The sequence below is a fragment of the Pteronotus mesoamericanus genome, unplaced genomic scaffold (assembly GCF_021234165.1).
Source record: "Pteronotus mesoamericanus isolate MK-2021 breed Mesoamerican mustached bat unplaced genomic scaffold, CSHL_Meso_final contig_24, whole genome shotgun sequence".
Classification (NCBI taxonomy): Eukaryota; Metazoa; Chordata; class Mammalia; order Chiroptera; family Mormoopidae; genus Pteronotus; species Pteronotus mesoamericanus.
Window position 1 is genome coordinate 5,939,837 of NW_026555100.1, and position 25,560 is coordinate 5,965,396.

The 25,560-nt window shown below is 35.4% G+C and overlaps 1 protein-coding gene across 2 annotated transcripts in view; it reads right to left on the minus strand.

Moving 5' to 3' along the window:
- Window positions 1-25,560, minus strand: part of FAM149B1 (family with sequence similarity 149 member B1) — a 56,649-nt gene that overhangs the window by 7,347 nt on the left and 23,742 nt on the right. For both annotated transcript variants that reach the window (XM_054572613.1, XM_054572612.1), the window contains exons 4-9: window positions 25,006-25,148; window positions 24,126-24,242; window positions 20,888-21,055; window positions 17,050-17,237; window positions 3,526-3,650; window positions 1,859-1,965 (exon numbers count right to left, since the gene is read on the minus strand). In XM_054572613.1, coding sequence (XP_054428588.1) covers window positions 1,859-1,965; window positions 3,526-3,650; window positions 17,050-17,237; window positions 20,888-21,055; window positions 24,126-24,242; window positions 25,006-25,148 — 848 coding nt within the window. The remainder of the gene's footprint in view (window positions 1-1,858; window positions 1,966-3,525; window positions 3,651-17,049; window positions 17,238-20,887; window positions 21,056-24,125; window positions 24,243-25,005; window positions 25,149-25,560) is intronic.

Below are 25,560 nucleotides of genomic sequence, written 5' to 3' on the forward strand. Positions count from 1 at the left end.
GAGCAGTGTGATTTCCCCTGTAGAAATGAAAAATGCTGAGCTAATTGGAGCTTGCAAGGATAGGGGTTTGGGTTCCTTGGAAATCTGGGAGCAGGCAAAAGGTCCAGAGCCTGGTGCTGCTAAGGGCAGTAGGACCACAGTGGATCCTCATTTGCATAAGCAACTGTGAAATAGAACACTTTGATATAAGTGCTCTGATAAATAAAATACTTCACTTCAACAGTTCAGTAGCATAAACTCTGCCCTATAGATTTAGGGTTTTTGTATTTTAAGCAGGTGAGAGGATGTTCTATTGTAAAGCATAATGAAATGACGGTAAAGTGAAACAATAAAGCTCTGCCACTTGCTCTTTGGCTTCTGCAAATTCAACCTTTCAGGCCACATTGATGTCCTCTAGTGCAAAATATGCTTCAGGGTTTGGAGGACTTTGAAAGGAAAATACCCATCAAGGAATAGGGCTAAGCCTTGAGCATTACAAGAGATGTTCTGGTCTTCCCGCTTCACTGACCCTTAACCTATGTATTTTCTTTCCACATCCTGCTTTCATAACTCTGGATTCAATTATCACCTCTAGCCAAGTGTGACTTCTAGATCAACTGCCAAATATGACCTCTTGCATGTTTCCTGAAAGATGGCCCGTTGTAAACTCAACACACCCCAAAGCAAACTTACCTTCCCAAACAAGCTTCCCTTGAGTTTGAAATTTCAGACTTTACTGCAATTCTTCTATTTTTATAGAATTTTATTTTTTTATAATCTCCTAATATATTTCATCTTTTTCCCATCCTTTGCTACAACTTGAGTGCAGTCAGACTATTAGTGGCTCATGGTCAAACTCCTGCTTTAGATTCCTAACCTACTTTTCCTACTGTTTCAATCTAATATATGTTCTACTGTTGTGAAATCTTTCAAATTCCTGATTTAAATATATGTACTTCTCAACTGAAACTCATACATTGCTGGTTGAGAGTATAAAATGGTACAATTACTTTGGGAAACTGTTGCAGTTTCATTTCTAGATACCCAAGAAAAATGAGAACATAGGTCCACAAAAAAAAACTTGTACAAAATATCTATAGTGTTTTTATGCATAACAGCCCCAACTTAGAAAGAGCCCAAGTGTTAGAATAATTAATAGAAGAATGGGTAAACAAATTGTATACTCTTAGAACAGAATACGGCTTGGCAATAAAGGAGACGGTAACATGCAATAACATGGATGGGTCTCAAAAACATGGCATTTAATACCCTCCCACAGTTTGCTCCAACTTCCATTAATTTCATAGTCTTTTCTAACCCGCTAATCATACCATAGTCTATTTTAATTCTAGAAGATTCTAGAATTTAGAATTTAATTCTAGAATCTTCAGTCAGAAGCGTTAAAGTCCTGGCCTATTTCCTCCTACAGCAGAAATGGTCCTTCTGTTTTAAGTATTGTATTTTGTATTTTAGCATTTCCAAATCTTTTCCCACATTATTTCTCCTACCTAGAATAGTTTTACTTCTTTTTCTCTGCTTATCCAAACTCCCACCTTTCAAGGACAAGTTCCAAACTACACTTATCCACCAAAATGTGTTCCCTCTTTGGAGCTGTCATAGCACTCACTCTGGGTACCACACATTCGGCACTCAGTCCCAAAAATGCCCTATATGGTTAGGTATTTTTCTACTCATGCGTCTTCTCTTTCCAATTATCAGCTCCTTGAGGGTGGTGGCCTTTACTCTTAGATTCTTTTACTCCCAACATGTCCGATTGCTTGGTAGCTACTCAATACCTGCATGTTGATTGATGACTTTCCTTTTATTCCTCAGTGATCTACTTAAACTCTATAGACTATTAGAATTTTATACATCTTACAGGATTTTGTCCATTAGGGAGAGATTTCTTGGCTGTAGAGGCATTCCATGAACCAAGAGACCATTCACATTTGGCTGATGACCACTTGCTGCTTGACAGAGACTCATCTACATGTTAAAAGAAGATGTTACTCATTATTAGTTGGTGAAGATACCTGCTTAGTTTCCCAACTTTGCCAAAAGTTATTATTTCCAAATTAGGTCATGTATACATTTTTGTCCTGTTCTTTAACTTTTGTAATATTTTGGTCAATAGCCTAGCTGGGGCCCCAAGTTCACTGTCAAGATGACAGGGTCATAATCCTTTCCTAAATGACAGCAGGTAGGGGCAGTGTGACCAACCTAGATGAAAGCACTTAGTAGCCGCTGTCATAGGGAAGAGAAGACCTTTATTGTGAAAAAAAGAAAACACAAATATGAAACAAAAATTTAAAAAATAAGGGTAAACTGTAACATGATCTCTACCACCATCACACATTCCTACATTCTACACAAACTAATTCTTTCTCCTTCACTACTGGAGAAGTCACTTCTCAGTGATAACTGAAATTCTGAAGACTATTTATTAGAAGGATTTAATCTTACTTGGACTGACGTGAGGACCTCAGATCTGCTTCTTTGCTCTCTCAGGTCATCAGTTTAGCCATTTCCTTTGCCATGCACTTTCCTCCAACCTTCTCTCAAGAATGTGTGGATTAACACTTCTTTCTATATATCTTTAACCCGAACCATTTAAGTTAACTGATTAGAGCCTAGATTTCCTAAACCATAGCTAAACCAGTTCTACATGTAGATGTATTTTATTACCATCCAAGCCAGTTCTACATGTAGATATATGTTATTACCAGCCTTGCTGATTTTAACTTTAACACTTTTCTAAATCCAGCTGTACAGTGTCTGCTCAGTGTACCAGTAAGGCAAATACTAGATCTGGTAGTAAAATGCAGGGTTGATGAGCATTGCACAAAGATTAGACTCCTTTTTCTCTTCTTTTTCCCTCCCACTATGTCCTCCTCCCCTGAAGTCTTTACCCCCAGGTAACAATGGGAAATTATCGTGTAGGAAGTGCTACTACGTAATCATTACACAGGGATGAGACCAGTCTCATCAGCAGGCCCATCAACCTTCTGCAAAAAATGGCCATACTTATATTTGTCCATAGGTTTAATTCAGACCACTTTTCTCTGGTTTGCCTTTTACACCTGTGTTATGAGTACTAAATACCCAAAGAGCAAGAAAGTACCAATATTAAAAAACAAAGGCCAGGTAGGCAGTGACAAGAAAAAAGAGTGAATGGATTCAAAAGATACTCAAAGGACAGAATGTTATGGCCTTTAAAAAAATTTGAAATCTGGTCCCTCTTTTTATCATATTCTTCATTTTTCCCAGAACAGTTAGAACAACAGAACAATGAATAGTTGCTCTTAGATTGCACAGTTAATCCATGCCTTTTCAAAAGAGCTAACAGAATAACAACCCTAATTTACTATTAATTTTTCAAACTGAAACTGAATTTTGTCAGTACGTAGAATCACTGGATTATAGTGATAAACATAACTACGGGGAAAAAATGAGTTACAAATAATACATTTAGGGCAGATAACTGAGCAAACATCTTCTGGCAAGAATAGTCCAAGGTTCTCCAGTATATTCCTCTGGGGGGCTTACCAGATTTGTGGTCATCGATAGCACCTTAGACTGTGGCACTCGAGGTAAGACCAAAGGTTGTGGTTCAGTTATCACACAGGGGCTTTCTGAAGGCGATCTGGTGATTGCAACATTACTCTCGTCATCTGAGCAAAAAAATAGAATATTATCCATGGATATTTCCAGACCCATTGCAACAGTACTGTGAAAAAAAAAATCTTCCCTAAGAATCCAGTCTCAAGCTATGCTTTACTCATCTTTGCAGCCCAATTTCATACCACCTGCATGGTTCCAAAAAAATTCTCAAACCAAGAATTTCATTTAAAGAAGTTTACCAAGCTGCAATGTCTATTGGTACCTAGCAGATGGGAAAGCAAATACAGTGGTATCTCGGTACTCATTGTTAGTTCATTCTGGAACTTGTGACAAGTGCCCAAGCCCATGAGTACCAAACAATGAAGCATTTTCTCTTGCAGGGCAGCGTCGTGACTCATGCAAGTTCTAGCAAGTGTGATGAGTCCCGAGCAAGCAACCAGGTGTTGAACCTTTTTTCTCATCAAAATGCAACAAGTATTTTTGTCACATTTAAAATGTTTGCCAAAACATTAAAAACTCTGACAATACTAAAACTGTTTACTTAGTGTTCTGTAACAATACATTACAAACATTGAGAATTAAAATGTTTTCAAACATGAAAAAAAGTGCAACAAGTACAGGGTTTGATCAGTTCTGAAGTGGATGAGTACCAAGGTATGATTGTATCTCCAGAGCAAAAAAAAAAAAGAAAAGAAAAAGAGAAAAAGAAAAAAATAAGGAAAAAAAATCTCTAGAGCAAAGCTGTACAACAGAATATTTGCAGTTGATGGGAATGTTCTACATATGCACTAACATAGTGACCTCTAGCCACATGTAGCAATGAAGAACTTAACATTTAGTTAATTTGAGGAAAAGAATTTTTTTCTTTTTAAATTTTATTTATTTATTTAAATGTATAAATCATGTTTATTCTATTACAATTGTCTCAATTTTTACCCCTTTACCACCCTCCACCCATCCCACCCTCACCCCCCACTCCCACAGTCAATTCCCACTCTGTCATCCATGTCCATGGGTCATGGGTCATTCATACATGTTCTTTGTCTAGTCCCTTCCCCTTCCTTCCACCATTGTCATCTTTCCCCATCCCCTCTGGTCACTTTCAGTCTGTTCCATGTTTCTGTGCCTGTGGTTTATTTTGTTCATTAGTTTATTTTGCTGAATAGAGTCCACTTATAGGTGAGATCATATGGTATTTGTCTTTCATCAACTGGCTTATTTCACTTAGCTTAATATTCTCCAGTTCCATCCAAGTTGTCACAAAAGGTAGGAGTTTCATCTCTTTCTTTCTTAAATGCAGATTGATTTTATTTATTTTTTAAATATCAAAGTTAATTATAAAATATGAACAAATTTAAAACCATTATAAAGTCTCAGCAATTAAACCAACATGACACCAGCATATTTCAACAGAAATAATCAAGTACATCAATGAAATATGAGTATTCTAGAGACAAACATATATATCTGTCTAACAATATATGATTAAGTTGATATTTCAAATCAATGGGGAAAATAAGGCTTATTCAACAAATAAGGTGCATGGACCACTATTACTTGAAATAAAACAAATATAGAGCCCTATTTCACACATTGTACAAGAAATATTCAGGTGAGTTAAAAATCAATATGTAGAATCTAAGGAGTTTTAGAAGAAAATAGAACTAATATTTTTCATGACCTGAAGTAAAATGTTCAAACTCAGAAGCTATAAAATGAATATTAACAATATGACTATATTAAACATTTAACTATATAGTAATATACATATAAAAAAAGTTAAAGGACAAAGGATAGAATAGAAAAATATTTGCAACATATCCAAAACATGGTTAATAGGTTGTTTTTTGTTTATTTGGGAGGGGAGAAAAGTTCTACAAACCTTCAATCAATAAATGGATAAGACTACCAAAAAGTCATTTAAAGTTTTTTTTTTAAATAATAGAAATAGGCAAGAAATATACTAAATCAGGTTTAGTGTCAACAAATAGTAAAGGAACAATTAAAATAACATCATTGTCACAATCAGATTAATGAGTATTAAAACTATTGGTAATATCAAGTATTGGCAACTCAGAAAGGAACTGGGTATTCATAGAAACTTTTTTTTTCATCTTCTTAAAGCAGTCCCTTTAGTATATTTTGCAGTGCTGGTTTGGTGGAGGTGTATTCTTGCAGCCTTCTTTTGTCTGGGAAACTCCTTATTTTGCCTTCCATTTTAATTGAGAGCCTTGCTGGGTAGAGCAGTCTTGGTTGCAGGCCTTTGCTTTTCATGACTTGGAATGTTTCTTGCCATTCCCTTCTGGCTTGCAGTGTTGCTGTTGAGAAGTCAGCTGCTAGCCGTATCAGGGCTCCCTTATATGTTATTACCTCTTTCTCCTTTGCTTGCTTTAGGATTCTCTGTCTTTGATATTTGCTATTTTCATGATGATGTGTCTTGGAGTGGGCCTCATTGGGTTCCTCTTGAATGGGACCCTCTGTGCTTCCTGGACTTGTGTGACTTTGTCTCTCCTCCAATTAGGGAAGTTTTCCATCATTACTTTTTCCAACAGGTTCTCTATCCCTTCCTCATCCTCTTCTCCTTCTGATATCCCTATTATATGGGTATTATTACGTTTCAGGTTGTCCTGCATTTCCCTCAATGCCTCTTCATTCTTTTTGAGTCTTTTCCTTTTCTTGCTCTTTCTGGGAGCTTTTTTCTACATTGTCCTCCAGCTCGCTGATTCCGTCCTCAGCTTCATCTAGCCTGCTTTTGATTTCTTCTACTGTGTTCTTCAATTCTGAAGTTGTATTCATTTCCTCTTGTCTCTTATTGATAGTTTCTATGTCTTCTTTCATGGTGATATAGTTTGCAGTGAGTTTGAGGAACAGAATTTTAAATTAAATTTAATTAGAATTTAAATAGCCACATGTGCCTAGTGACTACTAACACTAGGGAAACTTTCAGCTCATTAATCGAGGCCTCAAAGAATTTCCACACATAAAGTTGCAAGATGAAAACCCACTGTTAAAAATTACAACTCACAAGGAAACAAAACGCCTTGAGAAAGAGCAAGCAAAAACAGCATAATCAAGTCAGCAGAGACATAAGAAATTGAAATTATAAGGTTCAAAATGTAAAACAAGTGAAGCAATTGAAAATATGAGTAAAGGGTAAGACATAAAAATAACCAAGCAGATTTGTAAAATAAAATGAAATTACAAAGAAAACTAAAATTACTAAAAAAATTAAGAAAAACTCAGCAGAGACAATTGCAGATTAGATCCTGCTGAAAACAGACTTAGTGAACTAGAAGAAGAAAAATTTAAAGAAATCCTGAATTCAGCCCAGAGCAAAGGAGGTGGAAAATACGAACTATACACTGAGGGGTGAATTTTACTATATGTAAATTACATCTCAACTTAAAAAATGGGGAAATAAAACCATAATGAAATATCCTTTTATACATTGACAGAAAATTAAAATTGATCGAAAACTATTGATAAGATTGTGAGCACAGGAACTCATGTACTGTTGGTGGATATATATATAACTGGTACTGTCACTGTGGACAATTTGATATTATCTAATGGAGTTGAAGATGCATTTCTATATGAGCCAGCAACTCCAGTCCTTGGTATACACCCTGGAGAAGCTCTTGCATATGTATACCAGGAGGAATGTTCAAGAATGTCCATAGCTTCGTTGATCATAATTACAAAACACTGGATTCTGGCAGGTTTTAGTACTTTTCACCATCAAATTTGGCTCAAAAACTGAATTCAAGATGAGGGATTATGTTTCTGAGTAAAACTAATATGAACTCATGGTGGTCAGTGGTTCTAAATCGCATCCATCATCATTCTGTTTACTACTGTTTCATTCACTCAACAAATATTGTCCAGTGAAGTTTTGTTTCCCCATTAGCAAATCATGAGTAAAATAACTTTAAAATAAATAATAAATATTCTTCCACAATTTAGATTTAAATGCTGGCTTGACTTAAAGTTAAAATGATGGTAAAAATACCAAGTTATAAAAATGAATAAACAATTACATTTACTCAGTTTTATATACTTTTGGGTTACAGTTGACACCTTAAAATAGCACAAGTTGTCATGTGGCCCTACTGTACATATTACTAGCATGCAGTTTGGCTTTATTTCCTTATATAGAGGTAGAAAAAATTTGTACCAGCACCTGCAGGTTGGTCATAACAACAACTAACCAGCAGGTCCACACCAAAGCCAAAAATGGAAGAGTTCTCTTTCCATATGGTATTTTTTTTAAAGTAATGATAATAGCCAACATTTGTTGCACTCATAAATATTATAGGAACTACTCTATGAATTTCATGTAACTCATTTATTCCTTAAATGACCATATGAGATAAATATTAGTATTATACTTGTTTTATAGGTAAAGAAAGTGAGGCACAGCAAGGTTAAACAACTTGTATAAGATACAAAGTTAGAGCCAGAGCCAGTGGTTGAACCCAGGTTGTCTGGTAGCACACTGTGCTTGTAATCGTTATGCCACATGGCTTCTCGTGTGGGTAACATTTTAGAGCAGGGGCTGGCAAACTGACCCATGGGCCAAAGAGGACCCAATACCTATTTTTAAAAAAAATCTTATTGTACCAAAATATCCATAACATAAAATTTAATATTTTAACCATTTTAAAGTATACGATTCATGTCATTAAGCCCATACATTGTGTTGTGCAACCATCACCACTAATTCCATAACTTTTTTTTCACTCCAAAGGAAACCTCATGCCATCACCATCACCTGTTTTTGTAAATAAAGTTATAAGAGTAGTTTGCTTATTCTAATTGCATAGTACTCCGTTGTATGAATATATTACATTCTACTGTTGAGGGACATTTGGGTAGTTTTCCAATAGAAACTATCCAAAATGAAATACACAGAGGAAAAAAGTCCAAAAAAATTAAAAGTATATGAGGGATCAGTGATCAAAATATATGAGTAACCAGAGACCTGAGGAGGATGGTTGGAGTAGGGGATGGCAGAAAAAAATACCTGAAGAAATAATGGCTGAAAACTTTCCACCAAACAATAAACCCACAGATCCTAATAGCTCAGCAAACTCCAAGCAGAAATAACATGAAGAAAATTACATCAAGGCGCAGCATAATCAGATTGCTCAAAACTGGTGATTAAAAGAAAATCTTAAATGCAACCAGAGGAAAAAGAGACACGTACACAGTGTAGGATCAAAGAAAAGGATGACATCAGATTTCTTGTCATAAACAATGCAAGTGAGAAGACAGTGGACAACATTTTTGAAGTACTCAGAGAAAAACTGTCTACCTAAAATTTCATATCCTGAAAAATTATCTTGAAAAAACATGAAAGCAAAATAAATTTTCATATCTAGAAATGAAAGAACTCATCAACAAGAAATGTTAGAGGATATCCTTCAGGTTGGAAGAATTAAAACAATTATTTTACTGAAATGAAATTCACATAAAATTCATGATTTTTAACCATTTTAAAGTATACAATTAAGTGGGGGTTTTTTAATTACATTCACAATGTGTGCAAATACCACCACTATCTAATTCAGAAAATTTCCATCACTCCAAAAAGAAATCCCATGTTTCCCAATTCCCCGCTTCCTCCATCCCTTGGCAACCATTCAATTATTTCCTATCTCTGTAGATCTGCCTGTTCTGGACATTTCATCTGAATGGAATCATACACTAAATGCAATATATGGCCCTTTGTGTCTGGCTACTTTCATTTAGCATATTTTTAGGTTCATGTTGTAGCAAGCATTATTACTTAATTCCTTTTTATGCAATTCCTCCATTGCATGGTCTATTAGTTACTTAGGCTGCCACAACAAAATACCACAGACTGGATGGCTTAAACAACAGAAATTCATTTTCTCAGTCATGGATGCTAGCAGTCCAAGATGAAGGTGTTGTCAGGGTTGGTTTGTGGTGAGACCTCTCTTCCTGGCTTGTAGGCAGCTGTCTTTTTGCTGTGTTCTTTCATGCATGCACAGAAAGAGTCCTGATGTCTCTTCCTCTTCTTATAAGGATACCAACCCTATAGGATTAGGGCCCCATTCTTATGAGCTCATTTAACCTTAATTACCACCCTAACAGCCCTGTCTCCAAACACATTCACATTAGCAATTATAGCTTCAATATATGAATTTTGAGGGGGACACAGTTCAGCCCATAACACACAATACACCAAATTTTCTTTATCCATTCATCAGTTGGTAGACATTGGCTTGGTTCCCCTTTTTTATTATTTTGAATAATGCTGCTATGAACATTCCTGCACAGGCTTTTTGTGGGTATGTGTTAAATTCTTTCAGTTATATACCTTCAAGTGGAATTGCTGGGTCTGGTAATTTTATACTTAACCTTTTGAGGACCTGCCAAATTGTTTCCAATGCACCAATGGCTGCACCACTTTATATATTCCCCAGCAATGTGTAAAGGTTCCAATAATCTCCACATCCTCACCAACACTTGTTACTGTACTTTAAAATATGTATATCCATCCATCTTAGCAAGTATGTCATGGTATCTCATTGTGGTTGGGTTTTGATTTGCATTTCCCTCATGAATAATGATCTTGAACATCTTTTTGTGTACTTATTGGTCATTTGTGTATCTTCTTTGGAGAAACATCTATTGAAGTTATTTGCTCATTTTTTAATTGGGTTGTTCATCCTTTTGTTGTTGTAGTTCTTTATATATTGTGGCTGCTAGATTCTTATGAGTTGTATAATTTATGCATATTTGCCCCCACTCTGTAGGTGGTTTTCTCACTTTTCTTGATAATGTCTTTGATACAAAAAATTTATAATTCTGATGAAGTCCAATTTATCTTTTTTTTTATTTTGTCATTTTTGGACTTGGTGTCACATCTAAGAATCCACTGCTGAACCAAACAATAAACCTACAAATGCAAATAGCTCAACAAACTCCAAGCAGAAACAACGTGAAGAAAATTACAAGCTATAAGCTCATACCAATCTCATGAAGATAGACTCTGTTTTCTCCTAAGAGTTATATAGTTTAAGTTTTTAAATGTGTCCTTTTTTCCATTTTTAGTTGATATTTTGTATATGGTGTCAAATAAGGGCCCCCCTTCATTCTTTTCCATGTGGCTATCTAGTTGTTCCTATACCATTTGTTGAAGAAACTATCCTTTTCTCCATTGAATGATCTTGATACCCTTGGTGAAAATCAATTGGTCATAGATGTGTGGGTTTATTTCTGGACTTTTAATTGCGTTCCATTGTCTATATGTCTGTTCTATGCCAGTATCACACAGTTTCAATTATTGTAACTTTGTATTAAGTTTTAAAATCAGGAAGTATGAATCCTCCAACTTTGTTCTTTTTCAATATTGTTTTGTATATTCAGGGTACCCTGCATTTCCATATGAATTTCAGGATCAGCTTGTCCATTTCTACAAAGAAAAAGGCAGTTGGAATTTTGATAAGGATTGGACTCAACCTGTAGATCTATTTTGGGGATGTTGCCAGCTTAAACAATATTAAATCTTTCAATCCATAAACGCAGCCATCTTTCCATTTCTTTAGGTCTTCTATAATTTCTTTTAATAATGTTTTATAGTTTTCAGTGTACAAGTTTTGCACTTCCTTGGTTAAGTTTATTCCTAAGTGTTTTATTCTTCTTGATGCTGTTATAAATGAATTGTTTTCTTAATTTCATTTTCAATTGTTCACTGATAGAGGCTGGAAGAAATCTGAGAAGGATGATGGTGAAGGCATAAATTGCCTTGAATAGACCTAGTAGAAATCTGGGTTTGGAGGATGCTGTAGGAGATGGCTCCAAAGGAAATGAGGAACATTTTATTAGAAAGTGGGGGAAGGGAGATGTTTGGTATTTGGTGGCAGAAAGGTTAGTGAAATGGTCTCCTGTGGTAATGTGAATAGCAGAACTTGTAAGTGATGATCTTGGTTCTATAGCTAAAGGTATTTCCAGTCAAAGGGTTGAGGGTGAGGACTGATTTTTTCTTGTTGCTTATAAGAAAACATGAGATGAAAGCAATAAATTGAGGGGGAAACTACTAAACATAAGGAAACCAAGCCCTGGTGAATTTGGAAATTCTCCATCTCTCTAGATGGCAAAAGATTCTAAACGAAAGAAGACTGTCAGACCCCCAAAATTCTACTGACAGGAATCAGCCTGATAAAACTACACTACCTGCAAGCATGTGCTTCCTTTCATGAAAAGGAAAGATGACTCAGAGGGTGAAACCAAGAGCCCAGACAGTGGAGCAGAGAGCTGAGCGGATTATTTCCAGGCCTTGAAAACTTAATGAAGGAACTCCCTGTATTTTCCCAATTGATTTCAGAGTTGACATGGATCCTTTTTACTCTCCTTCCCTCCTCCCCTGCCTTTTTAACTGGAATGTCTATAACTGTTACCCTTTCTCTGACCCCCTATTATATGTTGGATGTGTAGTCAGATAACTTGTATCTAGGAGAGAAATGGTTAGATTACATAGTTAGATGTTTATATACCTGTGTATATAGCCTTTAGTTCCACAGGTCTACGGATGGGAAGGAATTGTGCCCCACTAACTTATTTAATGTATTATACCCAAGAACTTCATTCACAGAAGGACCTGATTTAGATAATAAGATTTTCGGACTTCTGATGTAGGATCAGTCTCTTGGAAACCTTGGAAGGGAGATGAATGTATTTTGAATGTCGGAGCATATGGATCATTGGGGACTGGTGGGCGGCTTGTAGTGGACAAACTCTAAGGTGGCTCCCCTGTGATGCTCACCTCTTAGTGTTCACACCTTTGTGTAATCCCCTCTCTTTGAATGTGGGCAGATGGGCAGGTCTGTGACTTTTTTTCAGACAATAGGTGATGGTAAAAGCGATGTAATGTCACTCCCATGATTATGTTATATTACACAAGCCCTGTCTTGTTAGCAGACTAGTTCTTAATCTTCCTGCTGGTTTTGAAAAGAAAGCTACCATGACCACTACATCTATAAGAAACGGAATCAAGATGGCAGAGGAGTGAGTGGAATTCCCACTGACCTCCTCCAAGGTCCAATCTGGAATAACAATTAAATTGTGGAGAAATCACCTGGAACAAACAACTGAACAATAGCGAGAGAGGAGCCTTGTAACCTTGGAGACAGAAGAATCGGCTTCAGAACAACCTAACTGGTAAGAAGTATAGTAGAGACTCGAGAAGGTGGGCAGGGTGCCCACGGGCGGCAGCACCAGAAGGATACTGAAATGACCAGCTGGATCCACCTGATAGGAGCGGGGTCTAAACCATAAGCAGGGATCCCCAGCCTCTAGCACCAGAATCCAAAAAGCACACAGGTAACAGTCAGCTGCCAAAAGTGGCAGAGTTGCTCTCTGCCAGAGACCGGTGGCTGGAGACAGAAAGAGTCGTTTAAAGGGCCAACACATACATTTTTGTTTGCAGCCACTTACCCTGGGCTCCAGCAAAGGTGGTAGCAGAGTGGGCTGGAGACACCTGAGGAGAGATGAGGGAAGGAGGCTTTGGGGAGAGAACTGAGAGAGTAGCTGGCAGGATTCCAGTGCTGACTCATCCCCCTTGTGGCAGCAACCGTCTTACTCAGGCAGGTCACTCCCCTAAGTGGCAGCAGTGTGAGAGGACCCAATAGCCCTGCCCCCAGGAGGCACTCTGCCCCACCTGGTGGTGTCTCTAGGCCAGCCTGCTGAGTGCAGAGTGACTAGATTAACAGCTGAAGGAGACAGCCACAGACAGTAGATTCCTGGAAGTCTCAGACTGCCTAGGGTCAGACATGGTCAACATCTTACATCATCAGAGGCAGATCCAGAAAGAAAAAACAGATGTCTCCTACCATAGAAGTTCACACCACAAAGTCAGGAAATCAAGACAGATCACTTCAAGAAGCAGAAGCAAAAAAGAAGAGTCTCACAAATGATGGAAGACAAAGAAACATCCCCCAATTGAAGGGAAAGAAGGAATCCCCACAAAGAGAAATAAATGAAATAGAAGCAAGTAAACTATCAGATATTTAGTTCAAAACAATGGTTCTAGGGAAGCTCAATGACCTCAGTGAGCACAAAGAGAATTACCAAAAACTACAGGGAAACTATGAGGAACTTACTGCAAGCTATATCAGCATGAAAAAGGACATAGAAACTATTAATAAGAGACAAGAGGAAATGAAGAATGCAATTTCTGAATAGAAGAACACAGTAGAAGAAATCAAAAGCAGGCTAGATGAAGCAGAGTATCAAAAAGTGAGCTGGAGGACAAGGTAGAAAAAAGCTCCCAGAAAGAGCAAGAAAATGAAAAAAGACTCAAAAAGAGTGAAGAGGCATTGAGGGAAATGTAGGACAACCTGAAACATAATAATATCCGTATAATAGGGATATCAGAAGGAGAAGAGGATGAGGAAGGGATAGAGAACCTGTTGGAAAAAGTAATGAAGGAAAACTTCCCTAATTGGAGGAGAAAAAGGCACACAAGTCCAGGAAGCACAGAGGGTCCCATTCAAGAGGAACCCAATGAGGCCCACTCCAAGACACATCATCATGAAAGTGGCAAATAACAAAGAATCCAAACAGAGAATCCTAAGTAAGCAAGGGGGAAAGAGGTAATAACATATAAGGGAGCCCTGATACGGCTAGCAGCTGACTTCTCAACAGCAACACTGCAAGCCAGAAGGGAATGGCAAGAAACATTCCAAGTCATGAAAAGCAAAGGCCTGCAACCAAGACTGCTCTACCCAGGAAGGCTCTCAATTAAAATGGAAGGCAAAATAAGGAGTTTCCCAGACAAAAAAAGGCTGCAAGAATACACCTCCACCAAACCAGCACAGCAAAATATACTAAAGGGACTGCTTTAAGAAGATGAAGAAAAAGAGTCTATGAATACCCAGTTCCCTTCACAGTCACCAATACTTGGTATTACCAATATTTTTAATACTTATTAATCTGATTGTGACAAAGATGTGTTATTTTAATTGTTCCTTTATTATTTGTTGACACTAAACCTGTTTTTGTATATTTCTTGCCTATTTCTATTATTTTTAAAAAGCTTTAAATGATTTTTTGGTATTCTTTTTCCTTTTTTGATTAAAGATTTGTAGAATTTTTGCCCTAAAAAAACCCCCAAAACTATTAACCCTTTTTTAGATGTGTTGCAAATAGTTTCCTATTCTATAATTGTCCTTTAACTTTTTTTACATGAATATTACTGTATAGTCTTAAATGTTTAATATAGTCATATTGTCAATATTTTACTTTATAGCTTCTGGGCTTGAATATGTTACTTCAGGGTAAGAAAAATATTATTTTATATTTTCTCCTAAAACACCTTAAATGTTTACATATTGATTTTTAACTCACTTGAATATTTGTTGTATAATGTGTGAAAGAGGGCTCCATATTTGTTTTATTTCAAGTAATAGTGACCCATTCATCTCATATGTTGAATAAACCTTAAATCCATATTGATGTGAAATATCAATTTAATCATATATTACATTGTTAGAAAGATATATACATTTATTTCTATAATGCTCATTTTATTTCATTGTTCTACTTGATTATTTCTGTGCAGGTATCATGATTGCTGAGATTTATAATGGATTTAAATTTTTTAATATTTTAAAATGGATCTTGACATTTAAAAAAATAAATAAAATCAATCTGCACTTTAAAAAAAGAAAGGAAGAAGGAACTCTTACCTTTAAATCCAAATGTTTATGTGGATTAAACATTTATGTGTTTAATCCACATAAACATTTAACATAAACATTTCTTTAAAAAAAAGAAAGGAAGAAGAAACTCTTACCTTTAAATCCAAATGTTTATGTGGATTAAACACATAAACATTTAAACATTTATGTGTTTAATCCACATAAACATTTAAAATGGATCTTGACATTTAAAAAAATAAATAAATAAAATCAATCTGCACTTTAAAAAAAAGAAAGGAAGAAGGAACTCTTACCTTTGCGACAACATAGATGGAACTGGAGAATATTATGCTAAGGGAAATAAGCCAGTTGGTGAAATACAAATATCATATGATCTCACCTATAAGTGGAATCTATTCAAGAAAATAAACTAACGAACAAAATAAACCACAGGCATGGAAACATGGAGCAGACTGAAAGTGAGCAGAGGAGATGGGGAAGGAGGACAACGGTGGAAATAAGGAGAAGGAACTAAACAAAGAACATGTATAAATGACCCATGGACATGGACAACAGAGTGGGAATTGACTGTGGGAGTTGGGGGGGGGCAGGGTGGGATGGGTAGAGGAGGGTAAAGGAGGAAAAATTGAGACAATTGTAATAGAATAAACATGGTTTAAAAAGAAAAAGAAAAAAATGGAAACTGAGTATTTCCAACAACACACAAAAAGGGAAGTGGATCCTTTTCTACTGTAGTTGAGCCTCTACATGAGAACCCCGCCCTGGCCAAGACCTTGATTGCAGTCTTTTGAGATCCCAAGTAAAGGGCTAGCCAAGCCATTCCTGGACTTTTGACTCACAAATCTGTGAAATAATAAATGTGTTGTTTGAAGCTGCTAAGTTTGTGATAATTTTTTGTGCAATACAGAAAACCAATACAAACAATTCTTTAAATTAAATATACATTTAACCATTATAATCCAACTATTCCACTCAGAAATTTACCTAAGAGAAAAGGAAATAGATTTCCAAAAAGTTCTTCTACACTAGTGTTCATAACATCTTTACATGTAACAGTCCAAAGCTGAAAACAATACAAATGTCCACCAACTGATAAAAGGAGAAATACATATGGAACAATGGAATCCTACTCAGCAATAAAAGGAATAAATTATTGACACACACATGGAGGAATCTCAAAATAATCATGCTGAGTGAAAGAACTGATAGAAGAGTAAATGCCATATGATTCCATTTATAGAAAATTCTGCAGAACAAGAAATCTATAGTGACAGAAAACAGTTTAGCTGTCACTTGGGGATGGTGGGTCAGGCAATGGTGGAAGAGAGAGATTACAAAAGTCATTTTGAGGGTGATGGATATATTCACTATATTGGCAGTTTCATGGTTTCATGGATTTATACACAGGTCAATTTATCAAATTGCACACTTTAAGTATGTATGATTTATTTAATATCAATTATTCCTCAATAAAGCAGTTTAAAGATGTATTTGCCACTTGCATATTTTTTATCACAAATAATTATATTCAAAGAGAAAGCACAATCTCTGTCTAGTCACCATGGGCTATCCCTTGTTACTCATCTACTCATTCTCAAATATTTTCTAAACATCTCTTAGTTTCTGTGCAAAATACAAATATGAGACTTTTGTACTAATGAAGGATATAGTCTAATGTCCTAAGTCTAAGTTACCTATAGTTTAAGGTCAGTTCTTGGAAATAATAAACAATTTTTTTATATTGTTTCACAAAGATCCTTACCAGAAGCAAATCCTTCCCAGTGACTACGTGTCAGCTGCTCCATACAGCTCAGGACCTTGCTCCATACGTCATCAAACACATGAGCAAGGACATCCTCTTTCATGCAGTAAAATGGAGCAATGGGAGGATATCCTAATTTCTGTTTCTCTGTAGCTGCTTCTGATTTCTTTCCATGAAACCCCTCTTCCCTGGAGAGAACAAGATGGAAAGACTTCATGGTTATTCTTCACTGAATGCTCACCACTGTCTTTTGTGCTCCTTAGGAGTGTGATGTGTCCCCCCCACCCCCACCCCCTGCCCAGCATATGTAGCACATGAATTAAGTTGCCCTGTGAACAAAGGGAGTTCTCAACAGAGGAGACTGCATATCCATTATTACCCTCACCTTCCCCACTACTCTGCCAAAAAGTAAAACAAAAGGAGACTGAGAATCATTGTGATTTTTTTAGCTGAGCATTGCCGATTGAGTAACAAGCTGTGACAAGCATACAGAAATTATCTTTTTTTGGTTGTAATTGGATAATATTCTATTTTTTAAAAGATTTTATTTATTTATTTTTAGAGCAAGGGGAAGGGAGGGAGAGAGGGAGAGAAACATCTAGTGGTTGCCTCTCACATGCACCCAACCAGGGATCTGGCCCGCAACCCAGGAATGTGCCCTGACCAGGGCCTGAACCAATGACTTTTTGGTTTGCAGGCCGGCGCTCAACCAACTGAGCCATACCAGCCAGGGCTGTAATTGGATAACATTTAGATTAATATTAATGACACATTTAATGATGTGCATGTTACTGTAATTATGTTCCATAATTATTTAAGGCAATGATTTATTAGGGAAACAGTCAATATAGATTATTAAAATACTTTTAGTAATCCACATAAACATTTGGTAATTGGCTGGAAATGAAAAAGGGGGGAGCCCAACAGCACAGGAAGCTACTCTGAGGCTCTTCTGGAGACTGTGTATCTGTAACTCAGAGACTTCCAGTTAGCCAAATCTCTCTTCTCTGGCAGGGAGTGCCAATAGCCCCACAATTCTGGGGGAATGAGGGGAACTAGCTGATGTGCTTACTATGATAGATGTAGTATAAACTACGACAAAGCAAATTCTGGAACTGGCTTGGGGTAGGGAGAAATATTTCTCAGCTCTGTCTGCAGTGACAGATACCCCAAGGGCAGCAGAGGTCTCAAGGACTAAACATTGATGAACTAACCTTTTGCTCTTAGAGTCAATGCTGTAATTAATATCCTTGTACTTAGTTCTTTAGCTGCATGGGTATTATATCTGTAGGTTAAACTCCTACAAATAGGATTGTTATGTCAAAGGGTCTATGCATTTCAATTTGAAAGATATTGCCCACTTTCCTCTAGTGGAAGTATAATTCTCCAGTGGTAAAACAATATGCCTGTTTTCCCATTCAAGTAATCATCAAACTACTTTATCTTTTAGTCTCTGCCAGTCTGACAAAAAAAAATTACCTCATACTTTTAATTAGAATCTCTACTTGTGAATGAGACAATTTCATTTCATATACAGAGTGGGGCAAAAGTAGATTTATAGTTGAGAGTATGTGAAACAATTTATTCTTGTATTATTTATTAATTAATGTATCGTTTTCCACATGAACAACTGTAAACCTAGTTTTGCCTCACCTTGTATTTAAAATCCACTTCCTTTTCATGCAAACTATTCATATTCTTTGCCTGTTTTGTCCTTAGTATTTTTTTTATTGATGTGTACATATTAAGGAAATTAATAAGTCTTTGTGTATGTATGAACTGCAAATGTTTTTCCAGTCTGTCATTTGTCATTTGACTGCTTGAGTTTTTCCTATATAGAAATTTAATTTTATATAGTTATTTTAAATAATTTTTTAAATGGCTTGTATATTTTGTGTTACGGTTAGAAAGGCCTTACCTATTCCCAAATTATTTTTATTTTTTATTTATTTATTTATTTATTTTTTTGGAGAGAGAAAGATCAGTTTGTTGTTCCACTTATTTATGCTTGCATTGGTTGCTTCTTGTATGTGCCCTGACCGGAGAGCAAACCCAACCTTGGTGCATCAGGATGATGCTCTAACCAACTGAGCTACCCAGCCAGGTTGAATTATTTTTTAAAAATAATCTTTAATAATTTTTAATAAGAAATATTTAACAATAATAATTTTTTTCCCTAAACTTATATGATTTTACTTGTCACGTTTAATTTTTTTATATGTATGAAACTTATTTTATGTAAAAAATAATTTAGGAACCTTGTTTTTTCTGGACAGTTTATCTATGTTGCACCAAAATCATTTGCTGAAACTATTGTATACATTAATTTCCTATAGGTGTTTTGGTTTACTTATGGGCCTTCAATCTTTTAAATTAGAAACATTCTAAAGGTCCAACAACTGTCATTTTTCAGTCTGTATCTCAGTGGTTATCTCTAAAGTGAAAACTGCTTTTTTAAAAATCTTTCCTGTACTACCTGAAAATTCATTTGGGTTTACTATCAGGAAAAGGGAAAGAGATGCCCTAGGGGACACCTATATACTTACATCATATTTTAAATTTGTTAAATTGGCTTTATTTTTATAAGCGAAAACCAAGGGAGAAAATTGACTTGAGGAAAAAGGAAAATAGAGATAATCTGACTCATGCCAGGTGAAGTAAAGGGAAAGGGGCAGTTTCCAGAAAACCAAAAGAACCTAATTATGATTCTTTTCCTAGCTCAGTGTTGTTATGTGCAGAAATCTGGGTTATGTTTAGCTGACCCTAGGATATGTACATTGAGTACATGGGTAAACATGGCTCAGTAGGAAATATGATGCGAAGAAAATTCCAGAATCATTGACACAATACTAACTAGACCTAACCAAATCCTCATAGCCTAAAATGAAATTTTTACTCACTTCCAAATACGCTGCTATGACTATCAATTCTGGAACTTTTAAAGGCTTGAGGCAATAGTTTAAAGGTTTAATGTTTCAGCCCTGGCTGGTGTGGCTCAGTGGACTGAGAACCAAAAGGTCACCAGTTTGATTCCCAGTCAGGGCACATGCCTGGGTTGCAGGCCAGGTCCCCAGTTCAGGGCGTGTGAGAGGCAACCGATAGATGTCTCTCTCCCACAACGATGTTTCTCTCCCTCTCTTTCTCTCTCTTCCCCCTCTCTAAAAATAAATAAATGAAATCTAAATCAAAAGAATTTAATGTCTCATAAAGGTAGCATAGAATATGAAGAGAACACTGGATTTAGAATTGGATAAGGTTTTAGTTTTAGCTTTACCTGAGACAAATCATTTAACTACTCTGATTCTCACCTATCCTGTAAAGAGGGTAAATAATTTCTATGTCACAGGACTATTGTCAGAAGACAATAAGAATAGACACAAATAAGCATTATTAATTACAGAGTCTGTGTTGAGTATGAGGATTTTATATAAACTGTATGTACCTTTTTCAAACAGGATTTATGTAAATGAAGCTCACATTTCTTCAACTGTTCTTTTAAAAAGTTTCAGTGGTTCCATGGGTTACTGGTGATACTTTACCAAGGGTAAAGTCAAATTATGTGGAGAAATAATTAACTCATTTAATAATGTTTAATGTCAAGGAGAGACAAATGATATATGCAGGAAGAAAATACACAAGAAATCTGATATGTAGAAGTAGTAGGGATTTATATCAAGTAAGCACATGAACTCCAGATACCCGAGAAGTAATAGAAAAGTAGTAACAAAAAGTGACATAAATCTAATTATAGGTAATATTGGTAGTATACTTTAGAAAAAATAGATACTAGTACATAAAATAGGAGAAAAGTAAATAGCTAAAAAGACATAACACTCACATATCTGTGTGGTCAAATGCTAGATACTCCTCTATTATTCCTTCAGAGAGGATTACACAGTCTTCCTCTTCTTTTTCCATAGAACACAGGCTAGGGGATTTGGCAATGAAAGATGCTTTATGAACATAAGGAGTTGAAAAATGTAACTTCTTTCCCCTAATACCAAATCTGGGAGAGAAAATAAAGCAAATATCGATTATGTACAACATAAACAGTTCTCACAGCAACTCAATCACAAGAGTTTTAGCTCCAAGTCCCTTGTCCTTGTGACACCTTCCTATACTGCCATAAACCTTAATGCCTATTAATCCTCAGAACAGGAAGAATACTAGCCATAGACTTACCTGCTTAGGCGTATTATAAAGTATTGAATACTGCTGGCTCTCTTTTCAGTTGCAACAACTGTGGCTATAAAATAAATTTTTAAAAAAAATCTAAGAACATTTAGATTCATAATTACATCTTTAAAGGCACCTCAGGAGGTTATGTACTTATTTCAGTAATTCTACCATTGTTCAAAATGCATGCTCCTTAAGGGCAGGGATCTTCTCTTATTTATAATATTTAAAGTTCTCTTCAAACTCAGGTATTCAATGAATATGTGATGACTTACTTATTTCAGCAAGCATACTTTGGAGAAAGTCAGTCAGATCTAAGCAATACAATTTTTTTCTAATGCAACAAAGAAAGTAAGGGTTTATTAGCTGAGGAAGTATCAGTACATCCAGAGTCACAGGTGGCAAATGATTAAAGACCTGGCTCTCTGGTGGCTTTCAGGGAACAGGTTGTATAGAGGAATACTCACTACTCATGGTGACTAAGGAAGTTGGGGTCAGGGTCAAGGTCGTGGTCTCTACTGATTGATCAGTTCTAGGGTAGGAGGTAGTTGACCGTTTAAGCAATACAATTTTTAAAAATGCTTCTTTGTTTAACTAAATATCAAATATAACCAAGGCATCTATATATTATTCCTTATACTTTTTTTGTACCTTGGATATTTTTTTAATGAGGAAAAAGAACAAATCTATGGCACTTTTTAGCAAGGCTAGTGGTAAAATCTTACTGGAAGACATTTTGGAAATACATATTCAAAGACTTAAAATAGATAATAACCATTAATTCAGTGATTCTGTTTGTAGGGATATTCTTCAAGGGTATGCCCTACAAGGTTAAGCTATAAAAATTATCATCACAGAATTGTTTATAATTGCCAAAAATTAAAGCTAGCCCAACAGTTTCAAAATACAGGTTCAGGTATTGATTGTTTAAATAATGATATATTAATGTAATGGAATACTATATGGTCATTAAATTAATGTTATAGGAGAAAATAGAAAGAGCCCAAAATAAAATGGTAAGGATTGTATAAAAAGGTTACATAATATGTACAGTAATTTCATAAAATTATATACATGTGTCGCAGAGAATGCTGGATGCCCCCAATATCCATTCTTTCCTCCTTTCCTAGTAGATCACATCAGTTTAATTCAGGAGAGCAACACCCACCTCAAAGGCTACATTTCCCACTACCCCACAGCCAGATAGATGTAGCCAATAATATGTGAGCAGAATTGTTATGTGGAATTCTGGAAAGGCTGTTTGAGGAGAACTAGCTTGCCTATAAGGGGTGTCATTTTGCCTTTCTGCCTTTCCTCCTTTCTGCTACCTGTAATGTGAATGTCATCTTTGGAACTCTATCAGAAATCTTGGACCATAAAGAAAACTTCAGGGAAAACATCCTTAGCTAGCATAGTGTAAAGGAAGGAAAAATTAGGATGGGCCTGGGTCATCTACTGTAACCAGAAGGCAAGGATACAGTCAAGACAAAAACTGAGGAACTAGCTCGACACAGCCTCATTGTAACAATTGAAACATCAGTAATAATAGTTAATTAAAACATAAATATTTTGAAATGCTATGAGTTCGTATGGTACTCAAGAGAGAAAATATCACAAATGGACAAAGTAGTAGTTATGAACGTAAATAACATAAATAAATCTGTACTATAGTGAAGAAATTATTGAAAACTGTAAATCAAATAGTCCATGAAGACAAAACCAAAAATAAGCATCAATCAGCAGTGGTAGCAGGTAGAAAGCAAAGAAAGGGGGTCCGCAGCATGTTGTAGAATGATGATTTAGCCCTTTGGAGAAGCTAACTGCTTAGACAGTGCTTTATTTCCTTTGAGATGAAATCTCTAAATGAAACTGTTATTTATAGTTATAAAATTAGAATGAGATACATATATATAAAGTTTATACTAACAGATCAGAAAAATGTATTTTAATGACAGAACATGAGTTACGCAGTTTTTGTCAGTAAAAATTAATGAATACTTCATCTCTGTAGGATACATTAGTTGTAAAAATGTGAAATTTATATAAAGGGTAAACTTTAAAAAGAAAGCTCAGCCTAGTGACCAGGAACTTGAGTTTAAATCACTTTGAGAAAAGCAAACAAATCCCATTTCTGACCAAAAGTCAGTTATTGATAACCCAAATCCCATAACCCTAATTGGCCTAAGGTAATAATATTTCATTTTGTGGACTGATGAAATTACTACAAGCAAAACAGCCATCAAAAGTAAATATTATGACAACTCTTAGATGATATCAAATAGTATAACTACAGTCTTAGGAATAAGAGAAAAAATTAAAAATGAATTAAAACTATATTTTACACTAGATTTAAGGGTAAGCATAGGTTTTGAAATAATCCTATTTGGGTATATTTTGCTGCTATTGAAACAGTTTGAGTTGTTCAAAAGAATTAGCCATTTTAACTAATATACTAATATCCCCTGTAAAGCTAAAAAACTAATAGTTTAACTTCTATAAAGAGGTTAGGTTATCAGTAATATTACATGTTTAAGCTAAATCACTTTTTCACAAAAATTTTAAGGTCTATTTCTTAGACTCTTAAATTTCTTTAAACTAGTCTATCTACACATTTATACTGAGGGAACTTCCTGTATCTGCAGATGGAAGAATATAGGTATAGATAATATATCGATCTACATAACAAAAATATCCATAAACCCTAGGGAATGTCCTACTTTTTAAAAAATTATATAACAAAATTCTGATATGCACAAAGACTATGGTCAGTCTTACAGAATTTGCTGTCCTTTATTAAATACCAAAATGAAGGAAAAAGTATTTTAATTCCTTAATAGAACTAATAGAATATAATACTTGGGCATTTGGATATATAAATACTTAGATATTACAATACTTACATAGTAGAATCTCTTTCTTGAGACAATGCTGCCTCATGTGAAGCTGAAATAGCAGAAGGGGATCTAGGATACAGTGCATATCCTTCACTTGGAGCGATTATCTGCTTACCCAAAATCCTTCAAAATGAATATAAAAAGTCAGTTAAGTACCTTTACATGGCATAAATACGAAATGTAGGTATTTTTTAGAAAAGTTTGATAGCTCTACATAGAAGTCCAGTATGCATTTAATCTGATAACTCATTAAGAATGATTCTTAGAGAAAATGTGAATACAGAGCCTTATTACAGACATATCTCTCTTACATAGAATAGACATGGAAAAGATAAAGCTATTATAGCCCCCACAAAATATCCAAGGAAACTGAGCAAACTTTGTAATTGTCCCTCTATCCTTTATAATAATCTTCTTTAAACTTGCCAAGATGAGTGAAAGCCAAGCCAAAATAGTGAAAACCATGAATTATATTCTTAAGAACATGAAGCTTCATAAGTTTTAAGTATGTGCATTAAGTGTACTAATATGGTTTCTAAGAAAATATTTCTAAAAGCTTATGTGTGCTTTCAACTATATATAAAAATTTACCTGTAGATAAGAGAGTAAACAAATAGATTTTCTGACCGTATTTTTCAAAAGAAGGCCTTTTGGACAGCCGTAACACACAGATCTCAACTACAAGTGCAGAAACTGTTTTACTGGTTTAGCATGACATAATGATACTTATGAAAACTCCGAGAAACTTCCAGCAACTTAGTTTTCTTTCAGCTGAAGTTTTATACGGCATGGCCTTATTACACTCATCAAAACCATTCCCATAAAGATTCTGAATACAAGTTTTTTGGAAATCTGCTTTTCATGTTTTAGTATTGGCCATGAATACCTGAGGTGAGGAAAGCTACATGTCCACTGTTGGCACTCCTCTTGTAGACTCTTAGTATGTACACTCAACTTCTGCTCATATAAGAGTTCATCAATGGCTGTGAACATTGCTTGGACTTTCTCAGTGGCATTTTGATCAAGTTCCTAGAAGAAAATATCACCCCAAAGTATTTAGGTGAACTTCAGTCTCTGTTAACAATATTAAAGGTTGAAAGAAATCAGATTTTGTTTTGTTTTCAATATTTAGTCTATTTGAAATACTGTCGAATTTTCACAAAAGTTAATGTTTTCAGATCTTTTAGAGTATTCAGCTGTCTTCCCTATTTCTATTTAAAGAAAACTTATAGAAATATCTAGTTTTTTAAAGTAACAGCTTCTTCATAATAAAAATACTGTATTGTAATCATTTTGAAAAAGATAACAAAGACATGAAACACATTGTGAGGAGAGAATCCACAGAACTGGATGACTTATTTAATAAGAAAGGTGGTTGTGAAATCCAAGCTTCCACTCTGGGTGATAGAAAGGAAGATGCTAGTAATAACAATAAACATTT